General features: G+C 37.5%; 1 protein-coding gene across 4 annotated transcripts in view; it reads left to right on the top strand.

Moving 5' to 3' along the window:
- CaMKI (Calcium/calmodulin-dependent protein kinase I) overlaps nt 1-25,840 on the top strand; it is a 1,265,700-nt gene that overhangs the window by 1,182,217 nt on the left and 57,643 nt on the right. For all 4 annotated transcript variants that reach the window (XM_067141330.2, XM_067141331.2, XM_067141328.2 and 1 more), the window contains 3 exons: nt 15,653-15,793; nt 19,010-19,136; nt 21,055-21,142. In XM_067141330.2, coding sequence (XP_066997431.1) covers nt 15,653-15,793; nt 19,010-19,136; nt 21,055-21,142 — 356 coding nt within the window. The remainder of the gene's footprint in view (nt 1-15,652; nt 15,794-19,009; nt 19,137-21,054; nt 21,143-25,840) is intronic.

Genomic DNA, 25,840 nt, shown 5'->3' with positions numbered 1-25,840 from the left:
GTTGATTATTGATGATGATGATGCTTGTTATTTAAAGGGGCCTAACATCTAGGTCATTGACCCGTGTTGAGTATTATTACAAGGCCATATCAGTCAATCATCTAGACTGCTGCCCTTGCAACTTCTGGTAGGCTGCTACCCCCCCTTTCGATAAACCATTCGTTAGTCATGTCTCTCGACAGATACCCATCCGATATGGTTGCACCTGGGCTCTGCTATTTGCTTCATTGGGACACGCAAGCTTCCCCACTGCAGCAAGGTCATATGGTTCGCAGGGGAGGAGACATACGTAGGCTATACTGTAATTGTTATTGATTTCGTTCACATTAAAACCTCAGGATTTTCTTTGAGGCATTGTTCTCTATTGTCAATATATTATATAATCATTTACATTGAGCTTTTTCCATTAAATCAAATTATGTTTCTCCTTTTAACTATTGAGTCTAGTTTATTTCTGTAATGTATACTATTCTATTTTTTTTTAAATCTGAAATTGAACTGTAATCTGTTCATCCTGAATCTAGATCCATTGAGCCTTGATCAGGTTTCTGATTTATTTTAGTTTAGTATACTTTCTTCGGTAGTGCTACTGATCTCATTCTTCAGGACTCTCCATTCTTAGGTATTATGCTTCCTTCAGCATTTTCATTTAGTCCTTGTGCAACATATTCCTTGAAATATTTCCTCACTCTCATTTTCTTTAACTTATCTGCATCTCACTTCTTTACAGTCCTTCTTTTCCTCAATTTCTTCAACTTCAGTTGGCATTTCATAACCACAAAGTTGTGATTGGAGTCAACATCTTTTCCTGATAAGATCTTGCAATCCAGCACCTACTTTCAGAATCTCTGACTGAGAATAAAGAAGGCTTATTTGTTTCCTTCCAGTGTCTCCAGGTATTGACTACATATTGTACCTTATCCTGTTTGCTGTAACCTCCAGCTAGTCAACGGTAAATCTGTAGTCTGTTAGGTAACAAAAATGGGTTTCTGAAATATAATTAGCAGGACAGGGATCAGAGTACACAATTGTGAATGAGGACATAAGGAAATAAGGTTGGGCAAATTTAATGATAAAAACATAAAATCTGAAATAAAACCATAGCACAGAATTATTTGAGTGATAGGTTATCTGCCCATGTTAATTACATCATTGTCTTCATTTTTTGGATACATGAGATAGCTCCTTGTTCATGAAAATATTATGGTCATTTTAGTCGGAACAGATGGAGATTTACATCTATTTAATGAGGGAAAAGCTAGATAGGTTCACACAGTTACATTCACTAACATTTAAAACACAAAACACAATAAAATTTGTCCTGGACCACTCTAAATACCTCCAAAATAATCAGCGACTCTGTATGTGGTCACGGTTCCATATCTCAGTTGGTTGAGCACAGAATCTCTCTCCCCTTCGTAAGTTTACGAGCTCATTCCTTTTATATCAAGGACAATAAAATGACAATCAACACTGTATGAAAAATTCAAAGAAAATACACACAAATAAATATCTCTGCACCTGAAACAAAATTGTCTGCACATGAAACAAATCTTGTCGTAGTGGGTTAGCATATCGTAAAATCTCATGGCTGGGGGTGATCTTGGGTCATTGAGTTGGAATTAGCAAAAACTGAGACAGTCATTGCTGGCTCTTCCCCTATCTCTGTAAGCTTGTCCCTTTAAGTACTTAAGACAAAAACCTTCCCTGGGCGAGGGAGGCGAAACCGTAGCAGGACAGACACATACTTCGTGGCTTTCTACACTCTTTCACAGGGTAGCCCGGGCGCTTTTGATATTAATTTCTCGCCTCTTGATTTTTCATTCTTTCTCTTCAAATTTACCCTTGTTCATAATTTCTTTTATTACATGCTTCCTATATCATGGGCCTCTGTTTATATTCCTCGTAGTATTTCCTATATCAGAACCCTTGGCCCATATTTTGCGTAGTTTTTATTATTTTAGAACACTTGTTTCATATTTCTCGTAGTATATCTTATCTTAAAGCCCGTGGTTCATGCTCTTGCCCTACCATAAATTACTTTTGCCCGAATATCTTTGAGGACTCTACTTTGTCAGCGTTGGTCCTTCTTGCTCTCCCATCTCTTCCAATCGCTGTAAATTCATGCACATAGTATCATTCATGCCATTTCTATCATTATATTGTCTATCCCTCATATTGATCTACTTCCAGATATCAATAGCTAAAAGGCCCTCTCATCCTTGGTCTGTTTAAGGACCCTAACTCTCATATCTCATGTCCCTGGATATGATACGACTAACCAGCGAACAAACTACAAACATATAAACTATTGTAACACATTTCCCTCAAAACCAATAACCTAATCCCACATACAGAACTACACTCAACTAAGGCATGCTTTCGTCCTGAACCTGCCTAATCTACTATTCGTTTGCCTTGAGGCTTAATTAAAAATGTATTTACCAACAAAAAAGCAAACCCTACTAGTCTAACCCATGCTAATATCTGTTCAGATTTAACTTATTCATGGGATGTCATCTGGCTCCATCATCTGTATCACAGCAATGTTTAGTGCACCATTGCATCCTGGGAGTCCATGGTTCAAGTCCCTGTGGCACGTTCTCCACAGCAATCCATGGCGATGTCGTCTGCTTGGCCTGAATGAAGTTGAATGCTCACGTTCTCCTCAATCAATGCTGCTATCGCTCGTATAACCTGTACGGTCCTATCACCTCGTTTTCCTGGTTCCATCATAATAATATGTCGTAATGGTCCACCGTTTCAATACTATATTATGCAATGTTTACATTACATTTTTAAATCTTGGAACTAGTTTCGGCCTTAGCTGGCCATCATCAGCCATAATACAAAACTGTACAAAAACATCTAATGACTAAAACAAATGCACAAACACAAATGACGTTAAAAGGTATTAAAAGCATCTGGAATGAACAATGTGCACAACATGTAAAATATATGATGAAATTAAAATAAGGCTCTAAAATCCTTAGATGCGCTGCATCATGTTAAAAAGTTTCATTAGTGCTTCCTGTTAAAATATCTTGAAAAATGCTGAAAAGTTCCTCTGTTCGAGATTGTCAATCTATTCATTTGAGGCACACAACAGTAGGCCACACTCCACATGCCGCAACGAAAGATCAACTTCATGGACACCGCACTGAATTGCAAATCTCTACCAGCTGCAGTCTTTGTGTGCCGTTTTTGACTCAACCAATCTCTAACAGTGGAACTTTTCAGCGTTTTTCAAAATATTTTAACAGGAAGCACTAAGGAAACATTTTAATATGATGCAATGCATCTAAGGATTTTAGAGCCTTATTTTAATTTCATCATACTTTATGTGCTTTTAATACCTTTTAACATCATTTACATTTGTGCATTTGGTTTTTTTGCTAATTTTTTTTGCTAATTGCTTTACATCGCACTGACACAGATAGGTGTTATGGCGACGATGGGAAGGAAGAGGCTGTGGCCTTAAGGTACAGCCCCAACATTTGCCTGGTGTGAAAATGGGAAACAACAGAAAACCATCTTCAGGGCTGCCGACAGTGGGGTTCAAACCCACTATGCCCCGATGCAAACTCACAGCTGCACGCTCCTAACGGCACGGCCAACTCACCCGGTTGCATTTGTTTTAGTCGTTAGATGTGTTTGTACAGTTTTGTATCATGACCAATGATGGCCAGCCAAGGCCGAAACTATTTCCAAGATTTAAAATGTAATGTAAACATTGAAAAGGTGGACAATTATTACATAAGTTCAGTTATTACTGTGATCACAATTCAATACGGATCAAAACCATGAAGTTTTTATTCTATGATCCTGGCTCCATTCGTTCTACTGGGTTGAGCGTTGTTAGTCACTGTAATCAACGTACCTGGGCGTTATGATACTGTCATTGACCTCACTATCATGTAGTAAGTTAAAGGATATTCCCTGCTATTGTAATCAAACTAGGCCCTCCTTTAGCGGTCTAATACTTATAGTTTACAGGGTCTCTCCTTAATTACTTTCTACACCCCATTCTACCAGTATTGGAATGTATTCCTTCAATTCTAAAATTATTCTGGATTCTCATATTCTTTTCAGAAAGTTTTAATGATGATATTTCCTGCTCTGGTGGACTGTCTTACACTTTAATTGTCTCATGATTTGCACACCGTAACATAGATACAAACACTTCATTCTACAACTACATCAGAATGCAAGAACGTAGCTTGGTTCTATAACCATAAACCTCTTGAGTTGACGCTGTGCCTTTGGGGAATCACTACCAAACATATGCTAACTCTTTGTGATGAGTTGTGTGGGTTCCCACGCTCCTTAGAAATCAATTATTTATTACATTAGGCACAAGTTAGCGGATCTTATCACCTCAAAAGAAAGAGTAAATTTAACCAATATTATCTTGCATTTCACACTCGCGGAACATCGTTTGTAGGTGCATTTAATGAATGATTTTACTACCATTCCACCACTGTATTTTCCTGTTTTTCTTGGCAGGGTGGTGGTATCTAGATGACTCGTTAGCTGAGGTAGAGACTAATCTGTAGTTTCCCGCATGATGTTGGGATCCTGCCCTGCACGTCGTGGGTGGGCCTTGCTATTGCGTATCATCTCGCTGTCTGGCTCACTATCCTAGCTTCAATCCCTGGCAATAATATATTATACGCATGAAGTGTTTGTAAATAATCGTATCCTCTGGGATCGATGTGGTTCAATATATAGCTGTTGTTTGTGGTATTTGAACCAAGAGTTGGCAAGTACAAAATATGATCAGTGCAGAAGTCACTTGAGCAACCAATTTCCTCTTTCATTCTTTTTTTCCCAGTTCATATTCACCTACTACATAACCCTAATTTCCTTTGGCTACCAGTGCATTCCAGTCACTCATCACAATTATATTCCCATCTCCTTTTATATACTGTGTTAAATCTTCTCTTTCTATATACTTTCCATTTCTTTTTCATTGGCTGAAAACTAGTAAGCATATAGACCTGTGGTGGGAATTGGATTTTGTGTATCTTGAGAACATTAATCCATTCAGTATGCTGGTCATAGTAACTTACCCGTTACCCTATTTTCATACTTATTATTACACTAACTTTATTCTGTAGTTGCTCGACCAGAAATCCTACCTCTTCTTCCAAAATACTTTCCTTATACCAACTACATCTAACTTTAGTCTATCCATTTCCCTTTTCAGATTCTCTGACCAACAATTCAAACTTCTAACATTTCACCCTCCGACTCGCAGAATATCAGTATCCACCTTCCTGTTGATTGCCTCCTCTTTTGTCGTCACCACCCAGAGATTGAAATGGAGGCTTATTGAACCTCTGGAACATTTAACTTTGGAGGAAGCCATCAACAGTACATAATTCACTTACTCCGAGAGAGCTGCATGTCCTAGGAAGTTTCCTGTTGCATTTAGCTGCATAGAAGTACAGTAGCAACATAGCTGTCATATTAAGTATTGTTACAAGGCCTTATCAATCATCTGCATTGCTGCCCTTGTAACTTCAAGCTTCTCCCTTTCAAAGAGCTATTTGTTAATTTGGTCTCTTAACAGATACCCATCCAATATGGTTGCACCTATGGTATGGCTTACATACTCCATTGGAGTGAAACGTCGTCTCCACTGAGGACATGAGGAGAAATTAAGGGGCTAAATATATAGCCTCTTGATTTAGATCCAGAAATGGATAAAATTGTATCTTACAGTTTGAGTTTTAAATTAATTAATTCTTTGTTGTAAGATAATATTCCATATTCTTTGTCTGCAGTACTTTGAAGTGAGTATTAGGAGAATGAATTATTGATAAAAATGCCTTCAGCAAGAAATTGGATTAAAAATTCTTGAGACACAGCAAGAAGCCATTGCCAAAATATATCAATCCCACTGATAGGGCAATTCAACAGTTTTTTGCTATTTGCTTTACGTCGCACCGACACAGATAGGTCTTATGGTGACAATGGGACAGGAAAGGCCTAGGAATGGAGAGGAAGCGGCCGTGGCCTTAATTAACATACAGCCCCAGCATTTGCCTGATGTGAAAATGGGAAACCACGGAAAACCGTCTTCAGGGCTGCCAACAGTGGGGTTCGAACCCACTATCTCTCGGATATGAGCTCACAGCTGTGTACCCCTAACTGCACGGCCAACTCGCCCAGTAATTCAACAGTAATTAAAGTGAGAAGATGCTGAATTTATCATTTGTAAGAACAAATAGTTTTTGATAACTGGTTGTGATATTTTCACCCAGTTGATGCATCAGATATTAATTCCTTCATACCTATGAATTGAAAACTTCTTTACTTCTAGTGGACTTTGCAAACAAATTTCCAAAAACTGGTAAGGAAACAGAGGAAAACTCTATATCTAGTTTAATGAAGCTAATGGGCCATGATAACACAAAATATAAGGCAGAATCCATAAGTTTTAGGACTTACTGTATACTTCAATACACTTATTGTCAGTTGCTGGGTTCTGTAGCCATGTTTGGAGGTTCATACTTTCTCCCACTTGGCTTGTGTTGGAGTGACTATGCTTTGATTTTAAGGCATCTTGTTGGAATGTGTTCTGGTATACAGTGTGTTGCTTGTGAACATTTGGGCTATGTTTTCTCTTTATGCAGTACCTCACCACAGCAAGTGGCGTGCTTGTCATAGTTGTTTACTTCCAAATATCCCAGCACTAACAGTATGTACTACTACTTTCAAACTAACCTCCTTGGATGGCTATACATTTTTGCCAGCATTTGTAAAGCTTCTGGAAGCACTGACGGAAACCATCTTTTGCAACCTCTCATAATGCCTTCTTCAATGCTATTTTTATTTCATTTGGTGACGCAAAATTAGATCCCTTCAGGTGTCTTATCTTCTACAGGAGGAGGTAAAATTTACACAGGGCTAAGTGGGTTGAACAGGCCAGACAAATAATGAATGATCCGGACCCACCTTCAGGAAACAAAATTGGGCCCCCTCAAAGAAATTGTATAAAATCAACCAATAAAACACACAAATTTAACTGCACCAGATACTTTAATGCATTCTATATCCACTGAGTATATACAAAGGATTTTATACAAAGGATTTACTATAAGATCACAAAACTATTGAATGTATTATGAGAATTTACTTTGAAAGTTAAATATTTTGTAGGGATTCAAATATAACCTAAATGTTTTTATCTTTTGCCTTTACATTTTAAAAACCTTGTTGTACTAACATTTAATTCTAATGAAAATGGACCATGCAGCATACTTTCTGGGATGCAAACAAATTGTAAATTTTTTTTTTTTAATACCGATGACACTTTTGATCTGCTGGATGTGAGCTCACAGCTGTGTACCCCTAACCTCATGGCCTCTAGCCAACTTAAGCCAGGTCCACGCTTGTATCAGATCAGCGTATCTGTATCATGATTGGCCTTGTGAGAACAGAGTTCTGTATCAGATATTATACAATGATCGGATCGGGGATGTTCGCACAAAGAGTCGTCTTTTGCTGTCGTGTCAAAGGGAAGATATGTGATTCAGATACAGATAGTGTGGACGGAGAGTTTCCCTGATCAGTACTCCATATCATCGCCTCATGTTGCGCATGCTCAGAGCCCCTGCCACTCTGCCCTATTCACCGTCCTTCCGACTTTGTTTAGTTTTGCATCAACCTTTGTTTGGGGATCTTCCGATTTAAAGAACAAGGGATTCGGAGAAGTCCATGGAAAAAGTTCAACAGTTGATAAGTTGTTATTAACAAAGGACCATTTTGTGGGACCCAAAAGATCCCCACCATTGAAATCAGTTGAAAAAAGAATGACACATGGGAAGAAATCGCGAATGGTGTTGGGAGCCCTAATGAATCGAGCAAAAAAGGAATTGGAGTTGCTGCTCATGGCTCTTAGAAGAGCTGGCAGTAGCCAACTGTAACACACAACTGATGATACAAGACCGGTGGGCTAACAGATATGCATAGATGATACAGATATGTGATACAGATCGAGCAGCCTTGTCAAAAGACGGCTGTATCAGTTCTTGATGCAGATATGCTGATCTGATACATAGACCTGGCTTAAGAGTCGCCATACACTATTGCCAATAATGTAAAATTCTGAAAAAGGATTCTTCCCAACACTTGATTAAATTTAATGTTTGCACTCTGCTCTTGTAAATCATGTTTCTTACTTCACAGCTATGATAGTACATATATCATACCTCACACTTTACTCAGAAGTAAGAGGTATTATTGTCATTATTTGTATTGTTATAGTTATCATCATTATTATTTCATTTGTATATTTATTCTTAATATTTTAAGCTGGAAGGTCTCCATATGTGATACAATAATTTGCTTTGTACAAACATATGGGAAAACAGTGCTATTTACAACTCTGAAAATTTGCGCAAGTCATGTGGAACGACCCAGAGTCCGATGGCTTGGCCTTGTTGTTATTGTGTTGGGACCCGGAAGAGGTTCGGGGGGGGGGGGGGTCTTGGTATGGCAAGATGATCTTCCACTCATGATTGGATGGCCAGGATCAATCTCGATGTATCATGTGAGAGTAAGGGGGAAGCTGAGGTCTATTTAGGCATGTGAGAAAACGGTGGAGAGACTGGACTGAAAACAGTGGAAGAGAGGAGATGTAACTTTTGTGGAACGTGGTCTTATTATGTTTGTGGAATGTGATGTATGATACTGACCTACAAACTGTGGAGTGCTTTGGCACTTGGTATTTTATCACTTGTGGTGGCTTGGTGTCTTATATGTTGGTAAAATCTATGGGGGTACTGTGTCTTATATATTATATCATACAGCTGTGATATAGGATTTAAAAATAATTAACATTGAAATTAAAACTATTACAATATTCCCATATGTGATGTCAATTAGTTGGTCTAAGTGTGACAATTTTTTCACATTCTATTAAAATTTTTATATCCTGTATCACAGCCATATGATGTAATATATAAGACAATTATATTTAATAAGGTTTCTTAAAAATTGTATTATATAAGTATGCTAATGACAAATCATGCATACAAATTCAAGATCAATGTTCCTAATTAACCTTGTGATGACAATATGGCTGAAGATGCTCAGAAAATGAGTGAAACATGTACCACGTTTTTAATAATTTGCCAATAAAATAAGGATGAAATCTTAATTTTGTATGCTAGTTAAGTATTGTCGCAATGTAATGGCCAACCAGGCTAAGGTAAACATTAAGAACAGATTAAGGTTAAAATAGGTAAGATCTCAAAGGATATATGGTTTTGAAGAAATGTTTAAAAGACAAACTAGTACCTAAGTTTTTAAAATCTGCACAAAGATGTAATTTGTCAACACAAAACTTAGTACACTCACAAAACAAGGTGAATGAGATATGGCTGAGAGATGAGATCAAAATGCACCATAGAAAGAACCCGTTTTTGAACCTACAGCTGTATCGTATACATTTAGAACTATCTTAGCAATTATCCCCATTAGAATGGGTTCAATCCAACTGTTTACCAGTGAGAAATTGACATATTAGATAAGAAACAAAAGACTCTAGAAAATAAACTTATACATTTGAGAGAGAATAAATTAAATCCTAGGGATCAAATAACAAGAGTAAACAAATCTACTCCAGATATACCCACTACTATAAATTTATCAAGCATTAAATTTACTGAAAGTGAAATAAGCCTACTCGATGAAGGATCTAAATTCAATTGGCCTAACCCACATATAATGAAAGATATGATAAGTACAATAGCAGAAGCAGAGTCTAATATAGGACAACTACCGGTAGATTTGCAAAATGATACTAGGTATGAAATCAAAAAAGAAGCTTCCTACCTCAGCTGAAGAATTAATCAACAATTCAAATCTTACTCTATATAAACAGATTAAAAATTTAAGAACTAAAATTAATGAAAACAACGTAATAGTAACTAAAGCTGACAAAGGTGAAAGCACAATTCTATTAAACAAATGTGATTACATTAATAAAACGGGAGCATTGTTTTTAGATAATAATTACTTAGTAACTAAAAAGATCCTATAAATAAAATTCAGAAAAAATTACGTCCATAAAGCAAATATGCCTATTAGACCTATAATCAATAGTAGAGGTTGTCCCACTAATAACATTTCAAAATTCTTGCACCAATTAAAGAAACCACTATAAATTTAACAGTGATTCTACGATGTAATTCAATTGAATTTTGTGAAAAATTAAATAATATCAGCCTACAATCACATCATAGGATGTGTTCTTATGATATAACCAACATGTACCATAGCATACCTATTAAAGAAACCATTGAAAACATCGAATCCAATTCGGCCAAACATAGCAAATTAAGTATATGCAAAATAGAAGAATTTACAAGTTTATTAAATTTTGTTTTAAACAATTATTTTACATTTAACAGTAAAATTTACCAACAGATGTTTTGGGGATGGGAGATACCACATCAGGAATATTAGCCGATATTTATACGGATCACTTGGAGCATAGCAAAATAAAAACAAACATGAAAGGACTGTGTTTATGGTTGAGATATGACAGTGATAAAATTCTAAACTTCTTAAATAGTCTTGACCAAAGAGTAAAATTTTCTGAGGGGGAAGAAAATAATTATTCAGCAAACTTTTTGGACATTAAAATAACATGAACAGAAAATAAATTCGACTTTCAAATTTATGGAAAGCCATCTTACATGCCGATAACTATTAAAAAAGAATCTTTACATGCTAAATCACATAAACAAGCTGCTTTTTTTAGTTTGGTTTACAGAGCTTTAAAAATGCCTCTCACAGAAAATAATTTAAAGAAAGAACATAAATTCATAAAAGACTTAGCATCCATTATTGGTTGTAAAATAGAAATTGTCAATAAAATAATTAATAGAGTAAAACTGAAATTAGACACTAACCTCACTCCGATCAAAACTACAAAACCTAAGTTTGCGACATTCACATTCACAACCATACATCAAATCACTAATCCTATCAAAAAAAAAAACAGAAATTAATATTGCATTTAAAACTCAAAAACACAAATTGAAATATTTTTTTACCATAACATAGTAAATTCATGTAATAACCAATACCAATGCTCAGGAATCTATAAACTCGCTTGCTCAGAGTGCGGATTTTCGTTTATATGCCAAACTGGTAGAAGTTTTATAACTAGATACCTAGCACACGTAAATGCTGCTAAACATAATAAATATTCAGCTATGAGTAATCACATGCATGAAATAGGGCACCATTTTACGACTATAGAAAGAGATTTAAAAATAAACAGAAAGATTGGAAAAGGAAAACTGATGAATGAACTGGGAAATATATATATCCACTTAGACACACACTTCAACAAAGATAAAAACTTGAATGATGAAATCGAAGTTAAGAGCCCTTTGATTGAACAATTACCAAATTTAATACAAACATTTAAACTTGATAAACAAAAATTTTCAAATATTTTCATTCCTGACAATATTATTAGTCAATCTACGAGAACAAACACCCCCTCCAGCGCTACTTCTGGATATTCCCCTCCACAAAACACTCCCTCCGTTATGACGCCACCCACTGCTACTTCCCCTCCCCACTCCCCGCAGTTACATACCCACACCTACAACACAAGGATTGCTAGTAGAACGACAGGCAGTCGTCAAACAGCCATGAATACTAGCAGATACGTAGGCAGGAGTCGAAGTGGTAAATGTTGATCCTTTAATGTGAGGCCTCGATATTACATCATATATAGTATATCCTTACCAAATTTTCCCTTGTTACAAATATGTCAACAAGCTCATTGCATAGTTGGAAGAAATCACAATTTAACTATCAACATAAAGCTTGAGCATCCCCATCAGACCTAGGCACTGTTCACTCACACAAGATATTCAAATCTTGAACAGATACAACAGGAAATGTTGAATTTAACAAGTTTCAACAAATGTTCATTTCAAAGTGTGCAACATCATCACCTGTAATAAACCACGGCACATTAGAGTTTCGGAATTTATGATGACAAACACAATAATAATTGCACCTGATCTCATAATTTGTTTCGAGAGTGTAGTATAGTTCATTTCTCAAGTTTATATGAAGTGACAATGATTCTTCAAGATTTTAATAAAACATTTTAAGTTCAAACAACAAACTTTTAAGAAAATTAGTAGTTTTAATAGAATGTGAAAAAAATTGTTACACTTAGACCAACTAACTGACGTCACATATGGGAATATTGTAATAGTTTTAATTTCAGTCTTAATAATTTTAATATCCTATATCACAGCCATATAAGACAATTATATTTAATCAGGCTTCTTAAAAATTGTATTATTTAAGTTTGCTAATGACAAATCATGTATACAAATTCAAGATCAATGTTCCTAATTAACCTTGTGATGACAATATGGCTGAAGATGCTCTGAAAATGAGCGAAACATGTACCACGTTTTTAATAATTTGGCAATAAAATAAGGATAAAATCCTAATTTTCTATGCTAGTTAAGTATTGAATAGGTGTAAAACAAAGTTTTATTATTCTCCTTTCAACTGAAGGTGTTTCACAGAATGTTTGCAGCTCTCATTGCCTGGACCATATCTCTAAAAAACCTCACTTTTTGAACCTGACTGTCCCATCTGAGTTAAGAGTAACTGCGTACAAGATATACAGTGTTCACCGTTTGCATGCAATGCACTATGTAAATGTTGGTCAAATTGTGGTTTTTTGGATGAGCATATAGTTTTGTTACTCCCTTGACACATTGTCACTTCCCCATCTGTTGTAAAACATTCTTCAGTACTAAACCACAATCTTATCTTTAACACAAGACTGGATGTAATTGGAGCCATTTTCAATGAGTCCATTTCACGTAAGTTAACAAACTGAACAGAACATCACTAACATACACTTGTCAACTATTAGAACCACAGATTCTGAGAAAGGATTAGTGATGGAGTTGAGGCACTTGGACCTACTGTACTTTACAGACAAAGGGTTGGAAATCCCAATTTTAAAGGAACTATTCTCATAAGCCTATTTCAAAAATTGAAAGATCTTCTATGTGAAAGGAAATTCAACAATTATTTTACTAGAGTCTGAAAAATAAAACTAACCGAACCACTTTTTAAATAATTTCCTAGATATTTACAAAAATGGTACATTCTTCACATAATATGTAAAATATGTAATGACTAAGAATATGTAAAAATATGTAAAATGAAATTCAAGTATAACCATATCAGAACTGCAATTTGTCAACATTTTCAATTGTCTATGAATAAAGGACTGAAATATGTAATTTCATAAGAATCTGGGCCCTAGTCATAACACTCTGCTGCCATATCTGCCCCAAAAGAACAACCTATGAAACTCTTTCTACAGCAGAACTGTGTTCATCCTATCCTGATGTACAAAATGTCTGCCGTGAATGTTTTCAAAAACCTTCTATCTAGACAGTTAGTACATGTCTATTTGACATATCGTGGGTCTTAAAACCTGCTGATATTCATTACATAGTGGTAATAAGAATTAACAATGAGAGATAACAACTTCAAAACTGTTCTTATAATAAACAAATTACCTCGTTGGAGTACTTCTGACCAATGAAACTAAAAACAAAAAACAAAGCCCATGGCACTACAGCCCTTGAATGGCCTTGGCCTACCAAGTGACCGCTACTCAGCCCGAAGGCCTGCAGATTACGAGGTGTCATGTGGTCAACATGATGAATCCTCTCGGCCCTTATTCTTGGCTTTTTAGACCGGGGCCGCTATCTCACCATCAGATAGCTCCTCAATTCTAATCACGTAGGCTGAGTGGACCTCAAAACCAGCCCTCAAATCCAGGTAAAAATCCCTGACCAGGCCGGGAATCAAACCCGGGGCCTCCGGGTAAGCGGCAGGCATGCTACCCCTACACCATGGGGCCGGCACCAATGGACCAGCTAATTAGAAGCTAGGAACCTAACTGGACCAAAACCTGCAAGCTTGGAACATGTCTTATACATTCATCGTGGCACTGGCTGTGAAACACTAAGCTTTTATGGCTTTCAACAATCTGTCTTCAGCAACTGACTCCCAAAGCAAAGTCATTCATTAGTCATTACCTTCCACTGTAAAAACATTATCCTTTCTTCATCATCATCATCATCATCATCATCATCATGATCATAAATGCAATTTTTTCCAGTAGCTATTTTATTGGTTTGTATCTGAGAGAATATTATTCATTAATTAATAATTAATTCATTAATTAATTTGTTTGTTCACCTCTTGCAGAAGTGATTCTTTAATGTCCTGTTCTCTATTAATGTTAGTGGTTTACGGTTTTCCTGCCTTCGGTCTGCTCTCGGTCATAGTTTTGTATATGCCAGATCTGTTGACTCGCCTTCTTTGCTAATGGTTTCTTTCTTTCATGGTATAAATATGATAATTTTTTTATTGAGTCCCTCAAATTCACAGAAGAAAATCAGAATTTCTTCTCTGAATCAGAAAAGAACTTCTACCAATATTAAAAATATCCTTCAGCAGCAGATTAACTCTTCTCTCATTACATGGCCATTACAGTTGCTTCCCAAGATTGTGTGTGTTGCAGTATTCAGATGATGTGGATATGTAAAGTCATAGTCTGGAAATATACGGTAATATATTCCATGCGAGTTGTCTACGCTGTAAAGGTAATGTAGCTGTAAGCTTGCATTCCAAAGGTGGTGAACTTGAACTTCACATTGGGAGCCTTGAGGATGGTTTTCTGTGATTTCCCATTTTTGGACCAGATTAATGCTGGGATTGTACCATACTTAACACCACAGCTCCTACCTTCACAGTCCTAGCCCTTTCCTATCCTAGCATCACCAGAAGCCTGTATATGTTCATGGGATGTTAAACCACTAGCAAAAGAAAACGTTTACATATTAGATGCAGTGTTACATTATCAATGGATATGTCATTCCACTCGTTTGTGTAATTTACATAATATATGATGATATCTAAGTTATACTGTACCATACATTGAAACATTCCTGAAATCAATACAATCATCTCAAATTTGATACAGAAGTACAATATAGCTCCACTAATCAAAACCCAGGCAATCCGGAAACTCAGTTAATCGGAACTAAAAATTAAAAAGTACCAAAGTGGTAATGCAATTTTTTAAAATGCATTTCACAACAAAAATTATTTGTATTATCTTGAAATTGGTATAAAAGAAAACTGCATTCTGTGTTGTGATTGTATTCTGAGGCAGAAATTGAAGTAAATATAATGATGTGTAAGGTTTGGTTACATGGAAACTAACAAAACACAACGCTCCAGAAATATACTTATTAGTCACTAATTATTATTTTATGTTCACAGAAACATCCTGTGGAAGTTTTAGCTCTTCAGTAATGCTGATATTACTGTATTTATACCGTATTTGTGACCAAGTTCCGTGGTTGTGACACAGTTCTGGATTATCTGATAATGTGAAAATTAGCCAATCTGAGCAGGCCCTGGTCCCAGTTATTTTGGATTAGCAGGATTCTACTCTGTTAGAATTAATAATATTGATAATTATAATATCTTTTTCAGTATCAGCATACTAAAAAGTATAAATTGTTTCATTGTTATTAATGAGAATACTTTTCAATTTCAGCACCTGAAGTTCTTGCTCAGAAACCGTACGGGAAAGCAGTTGATGTATGGAGTATAGGAGTAATCTCATATATCCTCCTATGTGGATATCCCCCCTTTTATGATGAGAATGATGCAAATTTGTTTGCACAGATTTTGAAAGGTAATTATTCCTAATGAATATCCATCATTTTGATGTGGAATTTTATACTTGGATATACTGTATCTAATATTAATTTTTGACAGTGATTAAAATATCTTTCTTATGATACAATATATTCATAAACATTTCTTCAGGGACAGTAGAGTAGGAACATCCTGTGAAAATGTTAGCGCTCTAGTAATGCTGATGTTACTGTATTTATATTTTATTTGTGACTATGTGTGAAACAAAATCAGACTCTAAATATTACAAAACATCATACACCTAGTGCAGTATGTGAAAATTAATCCAATAGAAGTAAAAGCTGTCTTCATTCAAATACTGGCATGTTATGAGAGATTTAACCTAAAATTAATGTAAGGGTCTCATACTACAGTATGTATAACAAGTAATTCTTCAGTCTGCTTCACTTTTCTAATTTACTTGAGTGAGTTTTCTGTTATTGATAGTGATTATTATGACTTATGAGAATGATGATGACTGTTATTATTATTTATTTGCTCATCTGACTGTCAGACCTCTGGAAGTCCCCTCCAGTATTTCCTGGAAGATAAGAATGAGTCAGGCTGGGAAGTGCCTGGCCAGTCTGAGGACATGTGATGGCCTCTGCTTGTATTGTGCTTTTTGTCTGGTGTCTCCATGGATTTTCTGGAAGGTGAAACTAGAATGTTCCTATTCCAGATGCACCCCAAAGAAACTAGAACTTCATCAGCAGGTATACAAAAGTAGGCTCACCATGAACAATAGTAGTGTGTAGTGTTGAGAGAATATCATCGTGGTGGAGTGTTAGAATTGTGTCGGTGTTGAGAATTGCTGTCTTTGAGGAGTGTTGGAGAGTAGTTGATTTGGTGGTGTGTAAACGTCGAGTGACACGTGTTGAGAGGTTTAGTGCAAGGAGCAGTCACACGAATTGATTATGTGAGTTATTGGTCTCGACTGGAGTCGAGGCAAGTGTACAGTTATCGTACGTCGTGATAGTGAAAGTTGGTGTATTCGGACCAGTCTGCATTGGAGCTGCTGTGTGAAGTGATTAGTGCATGCAAAGTGAGCTGGAAGGTTCACCTGTTCCAGGTAAATACCATAATTGCAATCCAGTTGGTCCCTTATATTGGAATGATAAATTCACCCATTCAGGACAAATATTTCGAGTTCCCTGTGGGAATCAAAATCTGTATCAGGTAAGTACCAGCCAGTCGAGACTTGCCACTAATTAGTGAAGTGTTGTCATTCATTGTTGAGTATATTTGTGTGTGTGTGACTGGGTCATCCTAGATTAAATTAGTCAAATAAAAATGTCTGTGGTTCAGACATAACAAGAGTGGTGTCAGAAGACAGAATAGACCCCATGTGTGAGGCATCATTGTAATCGGTGTGAATCAGCAGACTGCAAGTTTTGACCACCATTGGAAGCATTCCAGAACATCGGTGTATAGCGAGTACACACGCATAAAAATAATTAGGTTTCCCCTTGTGGTAATTGATTGAATGCCAATAGACCAGAATGCACACAAAAATGGAGGCTCAATTAAATGCATTCTTGGAGAGGAGGGAAATGATGGTAGAAGGCCATAAGTTTATGGAGAAGGAGATGGAAGAAAGCAGGAATAAGATGGAAGCCAGAAAATGATCATAAATAAGGCAGAAGAAAGCCAGAAAAAGATGGAGAAGAAGATTGAGAAAGGCCAGAAGATGATTATCAAGATGATGGAAGAAGTCCAGGAGATGATGGGAGGTGAAAATGAAATGTCAGAAGATGGACAGAGAAAGATTGAGGGTCTCTGTGAGGTAAAGAGTATTATGGAGATTGGTGCTCTGTCCCGAAAACCTTGTCCAGTAGACTGCAAGTTCTACAAACATGAAGTTCCCTGCTGGCGGACCACCCTAGATTTTGAGGGAAACTGGAGCAGTGATGCCTGGATGGAAGTGCAGAGGGACTGGGATAATCATCTTCCCCTATCCCTCTTTACATACCCGTCTGCAGTGCACAAGGCCACTGGATGCACACCACCAATGATGCTGTTTGGAAGAAAACTGCACCTTCCGGTGGGTTTGGCATTTGGCCGACTTAAGGACCATCCGGCACCAACCATGTTACTGACAAGGAAACTAGAGGATGTACATGGAAGAGATTGCGGATAGAAAGCAACCAAATGAAGGCACATTATGACCAACAAGTAGACGCTACCAGGCTGGAAAGCACCCGGCCGGCTTGAGGGCATGTGATGACCTCTGCTTGTGTTCTGCTGTTTATATGGTGCCTCTATGGATTTTCTGGAAGACAAAACTAAAACATTCCTATTCTGGTTGCACTCTGAAGATACTAGAAATTAATTAGCAGGTATATAAGAGTAATGTTGAGAGAAGGTATTTTTTGTGATATTAAAGCCATTTCCTTTCAATTTCAACTTGGTTAATTTATAAATATTAGGTTCTTCAGCCTGTCAAAAATAATTTATAAATATATTAATTAAATAATTTAGGAGCTATAAAAAAGAAATTTAAGTATGTTCTTTGTTTTTGAGTTTCTATATATTTATTTATTTTTTAAATTAGTTTTGACAGACTGAAGAACCTACCAGTTATCAATTTTGAGATAATGTCATTGTGGTGGAGGAATTTGATATGCCTTGGAGAGAATTGTTGAGTTGGTACTGTGTTACTGTCGAGTGATACATGTTGAGTAGTTCAGTGTTTGGGGGAGTCGTGTGAGTTGATTGTGTGAGTTATTGGCCTCGTTTGGAGTCTATCCAAGTTTACAATCTTTCTGCATCATGATAGTAAAAATCCATGTGCTCAGACCAGTCTGCATTGGAGATGCTGTAGGAAGTGACTAGTGTGTGCAAAGCGAAGTGCAAGATGAGACCTGTCAATCAAGATTACGGAAGAATTACTCATTCCACATAAATACCAGCCAGGTGGAAACCTGCTGTTGGGGCAAGAGAATTTTGTAAACAGCCCATAATTAGTGAAGTGTTATCATTAATTGTCAAGTTGTTAAGTATGTGAGAGTGAGCGTGAGAGGGGGGGAGAGAGAGAGAGAGAGAGAGAGAGAGAGAGTGAGAGAGTGGGGGTGGGGGGGCATGCAGGCTTGTTTGTCACTCTGAGAGATATCATTGCACACTTTTAAGCCTTGCAATATGTGAAAAATGAATGTTTTCCTTCCTATATTTTTTGCTGACTTACAGTTAACAATAATTTAATGTGAATGTTTTTCAGGAGAGTTTGAATTTGACTCCCCATACTGGGATGACATCAGTGAGTCTGCCAAAGACTTCATTCGCCAGCTGATGTGTGTAGATGTGGAGAAAAGATACACATGTCGTCAAGCATTAGCACATCCATGGTGAGATCCTTTTTAGTGTTATGGTTTTTAATCATTCTGTTGTTGGCATGAATTCATTTGGAGTGTGTACTTCAAGATCTGCTAACAGGGGAAGTATCAAAACTTATCATGCTGGGGAACAGTACATCAAAGTACACAAGTCCAGGCCTAGTTTATTTTCAATGCAGATCACAATTATGCCAGAAAGGTATCCCTATTTACTGCATTGTCCAGCATGTGTATCCTTATGTGACACAAAATTCAATTTCTCTTCTTTCAAGATGAAAATCATTGTGCATTTTCAGGACAAATGAGGACATAATATCAGCAGTTTTCCTTACCCATTCTTCAAAATCTAAAACTTTTACCTGCACCCACTTGTTGTAAATAAAATAGCAGACCAGAAAGGGGAAAAGTTTGGTGGATTTGTGGTTTGTGAGGAGTCTGTGTACACAGAGACATAGTTCATGTTTTCCAAGTCCTTTTTCACCTCAGATATGGGAATTGGACTAATCACATTAGTGACAATAGCTTCAGACTTAGTCTTAGCAGACAAATATTTTAGTTCGATACACTTCTGAAGTAACAGGCACCAGGAAATGTTCTCCGCAGTGCTTACGTGCTGCTGCGTAAGGGAGCATCAGCAGTTTAGTTGGCAGCACGGTGTCATATCTGTCTCGCTTACTCGCTGACAGGCCAAGGTCAACATCCGGTACATGAACGCCCTGTAGTTCAAATGTTCAGTCTGCTGAGTGAAATGTTTGGTTATGTTTAACAGTATGGAATGCAAAACTGCCTTCAGTAGCTGCCAGCTTCTGTTCAACTGTCCCCAGTTCAGCTCCTCAAGAGAAAGTATTGAGAAATGAGCTGGATGTAGCAGCATTGTCAGCAAGTTTATGCTTGTTAGTTTCCAAATGTCATAAAATCTTGCTTTTCCTACTATTTGCTATTAAAAATAATGCTGAACGTTCATCTATCTGGTACTATGAACTGCTGGAGAAACTGTAGCTTGGCATTTAGTACACGTTTAGCTTGCAGCATGATTACCATGACTACCTGACCATCTGGATAACCACCACTAAACAGAATACAGTACACTAGGCTATACTGATCTTCCTGCTGTGAATGTAATGAGAACCGGAAATGGAAGTGTTCACATTTTCAGCTGTAGCTAACATAAATTAAATGTAAGCAAGTTATTTCACATTCTCCTTTACTCATTTGAATCATAAATAACTACAGATTACAAATTCTGGGAAGAGATCAAATGATTTATAATACAATAAATTATTTTTCAGTACTTTTGTGGGATATTTTATAAAAGTAGGATATTTATAAGATTTTCGAGCCTCTTCACGGACAACAAGGTAGGGTGTTAAAAAGAAAAAAGAAAGAGTATCTTGCAAGAAGCAGGATATCTGGTCACCCTAATCTTAGGTTGTTTAGAAGAACTATAAAATTTCATTACTTCTCATTTTGGTGAAGATTTCAATTTTGTAATAAGAAAAATACAAAAATATCCAGTAAATATACATTTTTTTAAAAATGCTATTTGTTCGGGGTGTCGACCCATGTGAATCTTTTGCCCCTAGTAAATATACTTAATCATTCATTTTGCTCTTAGGTTTGAAGTTCTTTTTTTTTTTTTCTTTTTCAGATTTTTTAAAATTAGGAAGAAGGAAAATTAGCAGTCTGCAAAAGTCATTAGTAAATATTTGAAAAGCACTGTAAAATTTAAAGTGATTATTTTCATGTCACTGAAATTTAATTCTTTTATAATTAAAATTGGAATTGGACCATATGAAGTATTGATTAGTCTCATTGTAATTTTTTTGTTTTTGTTTCCTTACTTGCTTCTTCAGTTTATGAACATTCAATGAATTTAGATTTTACATCACTTGCATTCTTTATTGGAGTTTTCACTGATATTTATTTACAGGATCTGTGGCAATGCTGCGAGCAACAAGAACATTCATGGAACTGTATCTGAACAACTCAAGAAGAATTTTGCTAAATCACGATGGAAGGTTTGTTGATTAATGTTTGCTTTCCATAAACTGGCATATACTGTACCTTATGTGGTGAGGATTATATGGAGATGGTAATTTTTGACTACAGGAGAGGGTGCAATGCTCAGGACAGTCTTGAAAAGACAGGAGTGAAAATTTAAGAAACATTTGGCCTAAGACAAATATCTGGAGAAAACAAAGCTTGCATACAGATTTTCTGCCATACAAGGACCTAAATTGGTTTACCCTTGAATTGTAGTTCCTTTATCTGTCTAGCACATATTGTTAGAATTGCTTGCTACTTCAAGTCCTTGCAGTCATTGTTTTTCCTTAATTTCTGACATATGAGGTAGTACATATGTCCTGTAGTATCCACAATATTGAACATGCTGGGAAGAATGTTAAATAAAATTTGTACAGTACTGTAGGTAGTTACACAGTATGATGCTGAAACTTCACCCAACGAGGTGCTCTTTTTAATATATCAATTAATTTACTGATGCCAGTATCTAGCATAGCCGATAAGCACACTTAAATGCCAATCAAATGTGCCAGAATTTGATACTACATCTTGTGTCGTGACCTACCTGTCCTGCGAGACGTTCTAGTTGGTTGGTCACCAGGCCGTTGGAGTTGGCGTATTGCCTGTCCTGCTGAGCGGTTATGTAGGGAGGTAAAAATGTAGGTGCGAACTCTGTCCCGCAACTCCCGAAATAAAAGCTGAATTAGCTTCACTGTCCTTTATTACCCAGGACGACTATGTACACTATTTACAAATTCATTTACAGGTTCTGAATAAGTCGGTCTGATGAGAGCTTGCTTCACGAGCCTAAGCTACGGCTACACGCTAAGTCCGAATTCTGCCCTGCGGCATGCAAGTACAACTTCACTGTCACCACTAACTGCTCCGAAGAGCCTGGTCCTAAGATTACGAATTACTGGTCAAGAGAGAGCCCTACGCCATCTTGGTTTAGGGTTATATCTGCTCTCCTAGGAGCAAAGGTCGGTCCCTTCCCACTATCTTAGGGGTTGGGCCCATGGGCGTTACCTGGCTGCTTGCCTTGTAGGTGGTGCCCTCAATTACTATTCTGAACTAATCGTCTCAGTAAGTGCTGCTCTCTGGGCACTACTGTCTCTGTCCTTCTCCTTGTACTTTTGTTTCCTTGTCTCTACTAGAGTACAACTGTACTGGCTTTGTGCTCTTTGTCGGCGAGCTGCCGGCTCCTATACAGACTATTAGACTCTGCTTGTCAATACACAAACAAGCAAACATATTCTGTTGTAAACATATTTTCGTAGGTGCGTTCCGCAAGCCCTCTGCCTGACTAATGCTCTCCACTACTTGTAACTTCACTGAAAAGCTGCTTCTTCCTTCTAATTATTAAATCTTAATATAATTACCATACAATTGTTCTGACATGACAAGGTGTCCCGTATTACTGGTTATTACTCTGACACTGATTTATTTCCCTTGATATTCTAAGATCGAATCTCAGCTGCGAATCCCGGCTGCTGTTCATATGACAGTCCGCTGGTTTGAACCCTTGGGAGGTCGGTACATGACACCTGGGACACAGGAAGTGAGTGGCCAACCAACTGTGCTATAGTGCTGGCTTATGCAAAGGAAAAGCTGTGGATAAATTATATTTATAAAATTATCTTATGGAAATAGGAAAAGTTATTATTAACGTTAATGTCAGTTTACACAAATATCAACAAAAACTTGATATTATTGCTTAGGGTGTGTACAGTCTGTGATTCTCTTAATGTTTCATCAGATGGTTTGCTATCCTTGATTTCTCACTGTTCATGAATCAATTTGCTTATTTGTGTAACAAGGGCTAACAGAACATTTTAACTGGGTTCAGAAGGTGTCTGCTTGCAGTTCATCATCTTGATCTCCTCTATGCACTGCCGGGGAAAAGAAAACAAGCAACATACTCAAGGACAAGGTCATTTTATTCACAATTGATGTGACAGGTATGCAAGAGTATATGGTTACAAATTCAGACCAAATGAAACACATCACAGTAAAGGGTACCCAAACAGTCGCATAAAAAAACCACACACCCACACACACACACACACACACACACCCCCCTCCCTCCTGGTGGCAATGCAGGCATGTATTCACGCATGCAAACGATCATAAAAGTGCCAAATGGCATCCTGCAATAGATTGTCCGAAGCATCTTGCATCTTTTGATGCAATTTGGCAATGGTTCTTGCAGGCTCTGGAAAACGCGTAAGTTACTACTTCATCATCTCCCATACATGTTCAATTGGCAAGAGATCCGGTGATCTGGCAGTTGTTGTTCACCACGTAGAACATGTTGCATTGCAGCAGCTGTATGTGGACATGCAATGTCCTGCTGAAAAAGCACACCACCTTCCTGTTGAAGAAATGTCAGTAGCATGGAGACAACAATGTGTGTAACGTAGTGGGCACCGGTTACATTACCCTGTAGAAACACCCACTGTGATAGCGAGTTGTAACTGTTGGCCTCCCACACCATTAAGCTTGGGGTGGAACCTGGGTGTTGTGGGCGAATTCACTGTGGAATAGGCCATTCACCAGGTCTATGCCATCCTCGTGTACATCCATCACTTGCATACAGACAGAATCTACTCTCGTCACTGAAGACAACAAAGTAGCATTCCCCTCTCCAGTCGACACTTTCACAACACCAGAGTAGCCGTGCTGGGCGATGTCGTGGTGTCAGTGGTAGCCTGGCCGGAGGCACATGAGATCATTATCCTGCTGCAAGCAGACTGTTCCCAGTGGTCCTTGATGACACAGCAGGTGCAACACGTGACCGTATTTCATTCCTGAATGATATTCAGTCCGCCACCTCTGCTTGCACAATGCTTCGATCTTGATGTGTATCTGTTCTACGTGGACATCTGGAGCCTGATCTGTGGGTGTGGGAATGTTCTATAGACCACTGCTGAAAGCAGCAACCCACCACCAATACGTTGTGCCCAACACGTGCAGCAATCCATCGAAACGTCCATCCAGCTTCCTGCAGAACCTTAATGCAATCCTGTTCAAATGGCTGCAGTTGCTCAACAGGAGCATGTACTCATCAGCAGGCCATGGCTGTACCCTGGAATGAGTGTTGGAAACACTGTTCACCTCTAACCTCAGCTCAGTTACTGTCTGCAGAGTCATAACAGAGTGCATATGGACAGGCCTCCTGAGCACCATCTGATTGCCAATGTCTGTGACAAATGAATCACTAACACAACAACCCCTCAGTATGCACGTATTATACTCTGGTGCTACTGAACACAGTCCTTGATGATGTTGCATGTTTTTCTCTGGCAGTATTAAATTTTCATGGTATACCTTTCTTGGCTGACTGGCCCATGATCTAGGGGTAGCGAGTCCACTTCTTACTAGGATGCCCCTAGTTTTATTTTCCAGCCAGATTAGGGATTCCTATCTAGATTCAATTGCTCATTCACTCAGCCTATGTGATTACAATTAAGGAGCTATCTGATGGAAAAATAGTGATCCTGGGCTAAAAAGCCAAGAATAATGGCTGAGAGGATTTGTTGCGCTGACAGCACCTCATAATCTGCGGCATTTGGACAGTATTGCTTAGTAGACAAGTCCCATCAGATTTGGTTTGGTATACCGTTCTTAAGAAGTAGAGCAAGGAGAAAGAGAATGATGATGGGTGTGGAATGCCTCTACATTACACCATTGCTCTATTTTGGCTACCCATGAATTTCTGCTTGTAATGCATCCATCAACACTTGGTGCTCTGCATTGTAATTTTGCCTAATCTGAAGTGGTTTGTGTTTGTGGTAATACTCATCCTGGAAACCCCTGTGAGTGGAGGCAGCAGAATACACCCGCGGTATCCCCTGCCTGCAGTAAGAGGTGACTAAAGGGGAGACCAGGGGCTCAGAACTTGGGAGCTTGGGTTGCCTCTAGTTTATTCTGGCATTGCTTCCACTTACTTGTGCCAGGCTCCTCATTTTTAACTTTCCTATCTGACTTCTCTTGGTCAACTATGTTCTCTTCCAATCCCATCATTATTAGGTTTGCAAGGACTAGGGAGTCTTTCATTGTTGCATCCTTCAAGGGCATTCCCTTTCTTTTGCCGATACCTTCACTCTTAGAAGGGTCGGACCTCTTTTGTCTTCTTCTGATTAGTGTTAATAGAGGATGTATTCAGTTATACTTCTCTTAACAGTTATCACCATCACCCACGTGTATCCCGGAAAGCTCATTAGAGAATGTTGTGTTGTAACAGGTGATTCTAGTTCAGCATGATAAATACTAAGCTATGCCCTCACATAATTTTATTGAAAAGATTTCCTTTGGTATATATCTTTCTATCCTATTAGTATTTCTATGGAAGAAATATCTTGCCAATTAATAGGTCTATTTTTTTAAGATAATTTAGGATATCACAGTCACAATGACTTTTTTTTCAAATAATCAAATACTAAGCTTTACATTATAAATGTTGGTGAATACCTGCTTGTTACTTGTTTCATTATTTGCAATGTATATATTTCTGTTTTAAGAATTGACAATTTTTCAGTCATAATTTCATAAAATAAAAAAATTAAAAATGTGAGAAGTGGGGATATGAAGTTCAAAATCAGAGGATTAAGCCAGCAGTATTTCTGATAATACATTTGATACTGAATGCTCTCTTCCTTCCTTTTTCTTGTTTTGCATGTATTACATACCCTGGT

This window comes from Anabrus simplex, chromosome 2 (assembly GCF_040414725.1).
Source record: "Anabrus simplex isolate iqAnaSimp1 chromosome 2, ASM4041472v1, whole genome shotgun sequence".
Classification (NCBI taxonomy): Eukaryota; Metazoa; Arthropoda; class Insecta; order Orthoptera; family Tettigoniidae; genus Anabrus; species Anabrus simplex.
The sequence above is the reverse complement of the archived record's forward strand: the minus strand, read 5'-3'. Positions and strand labels throughout refer to the sequence as shown.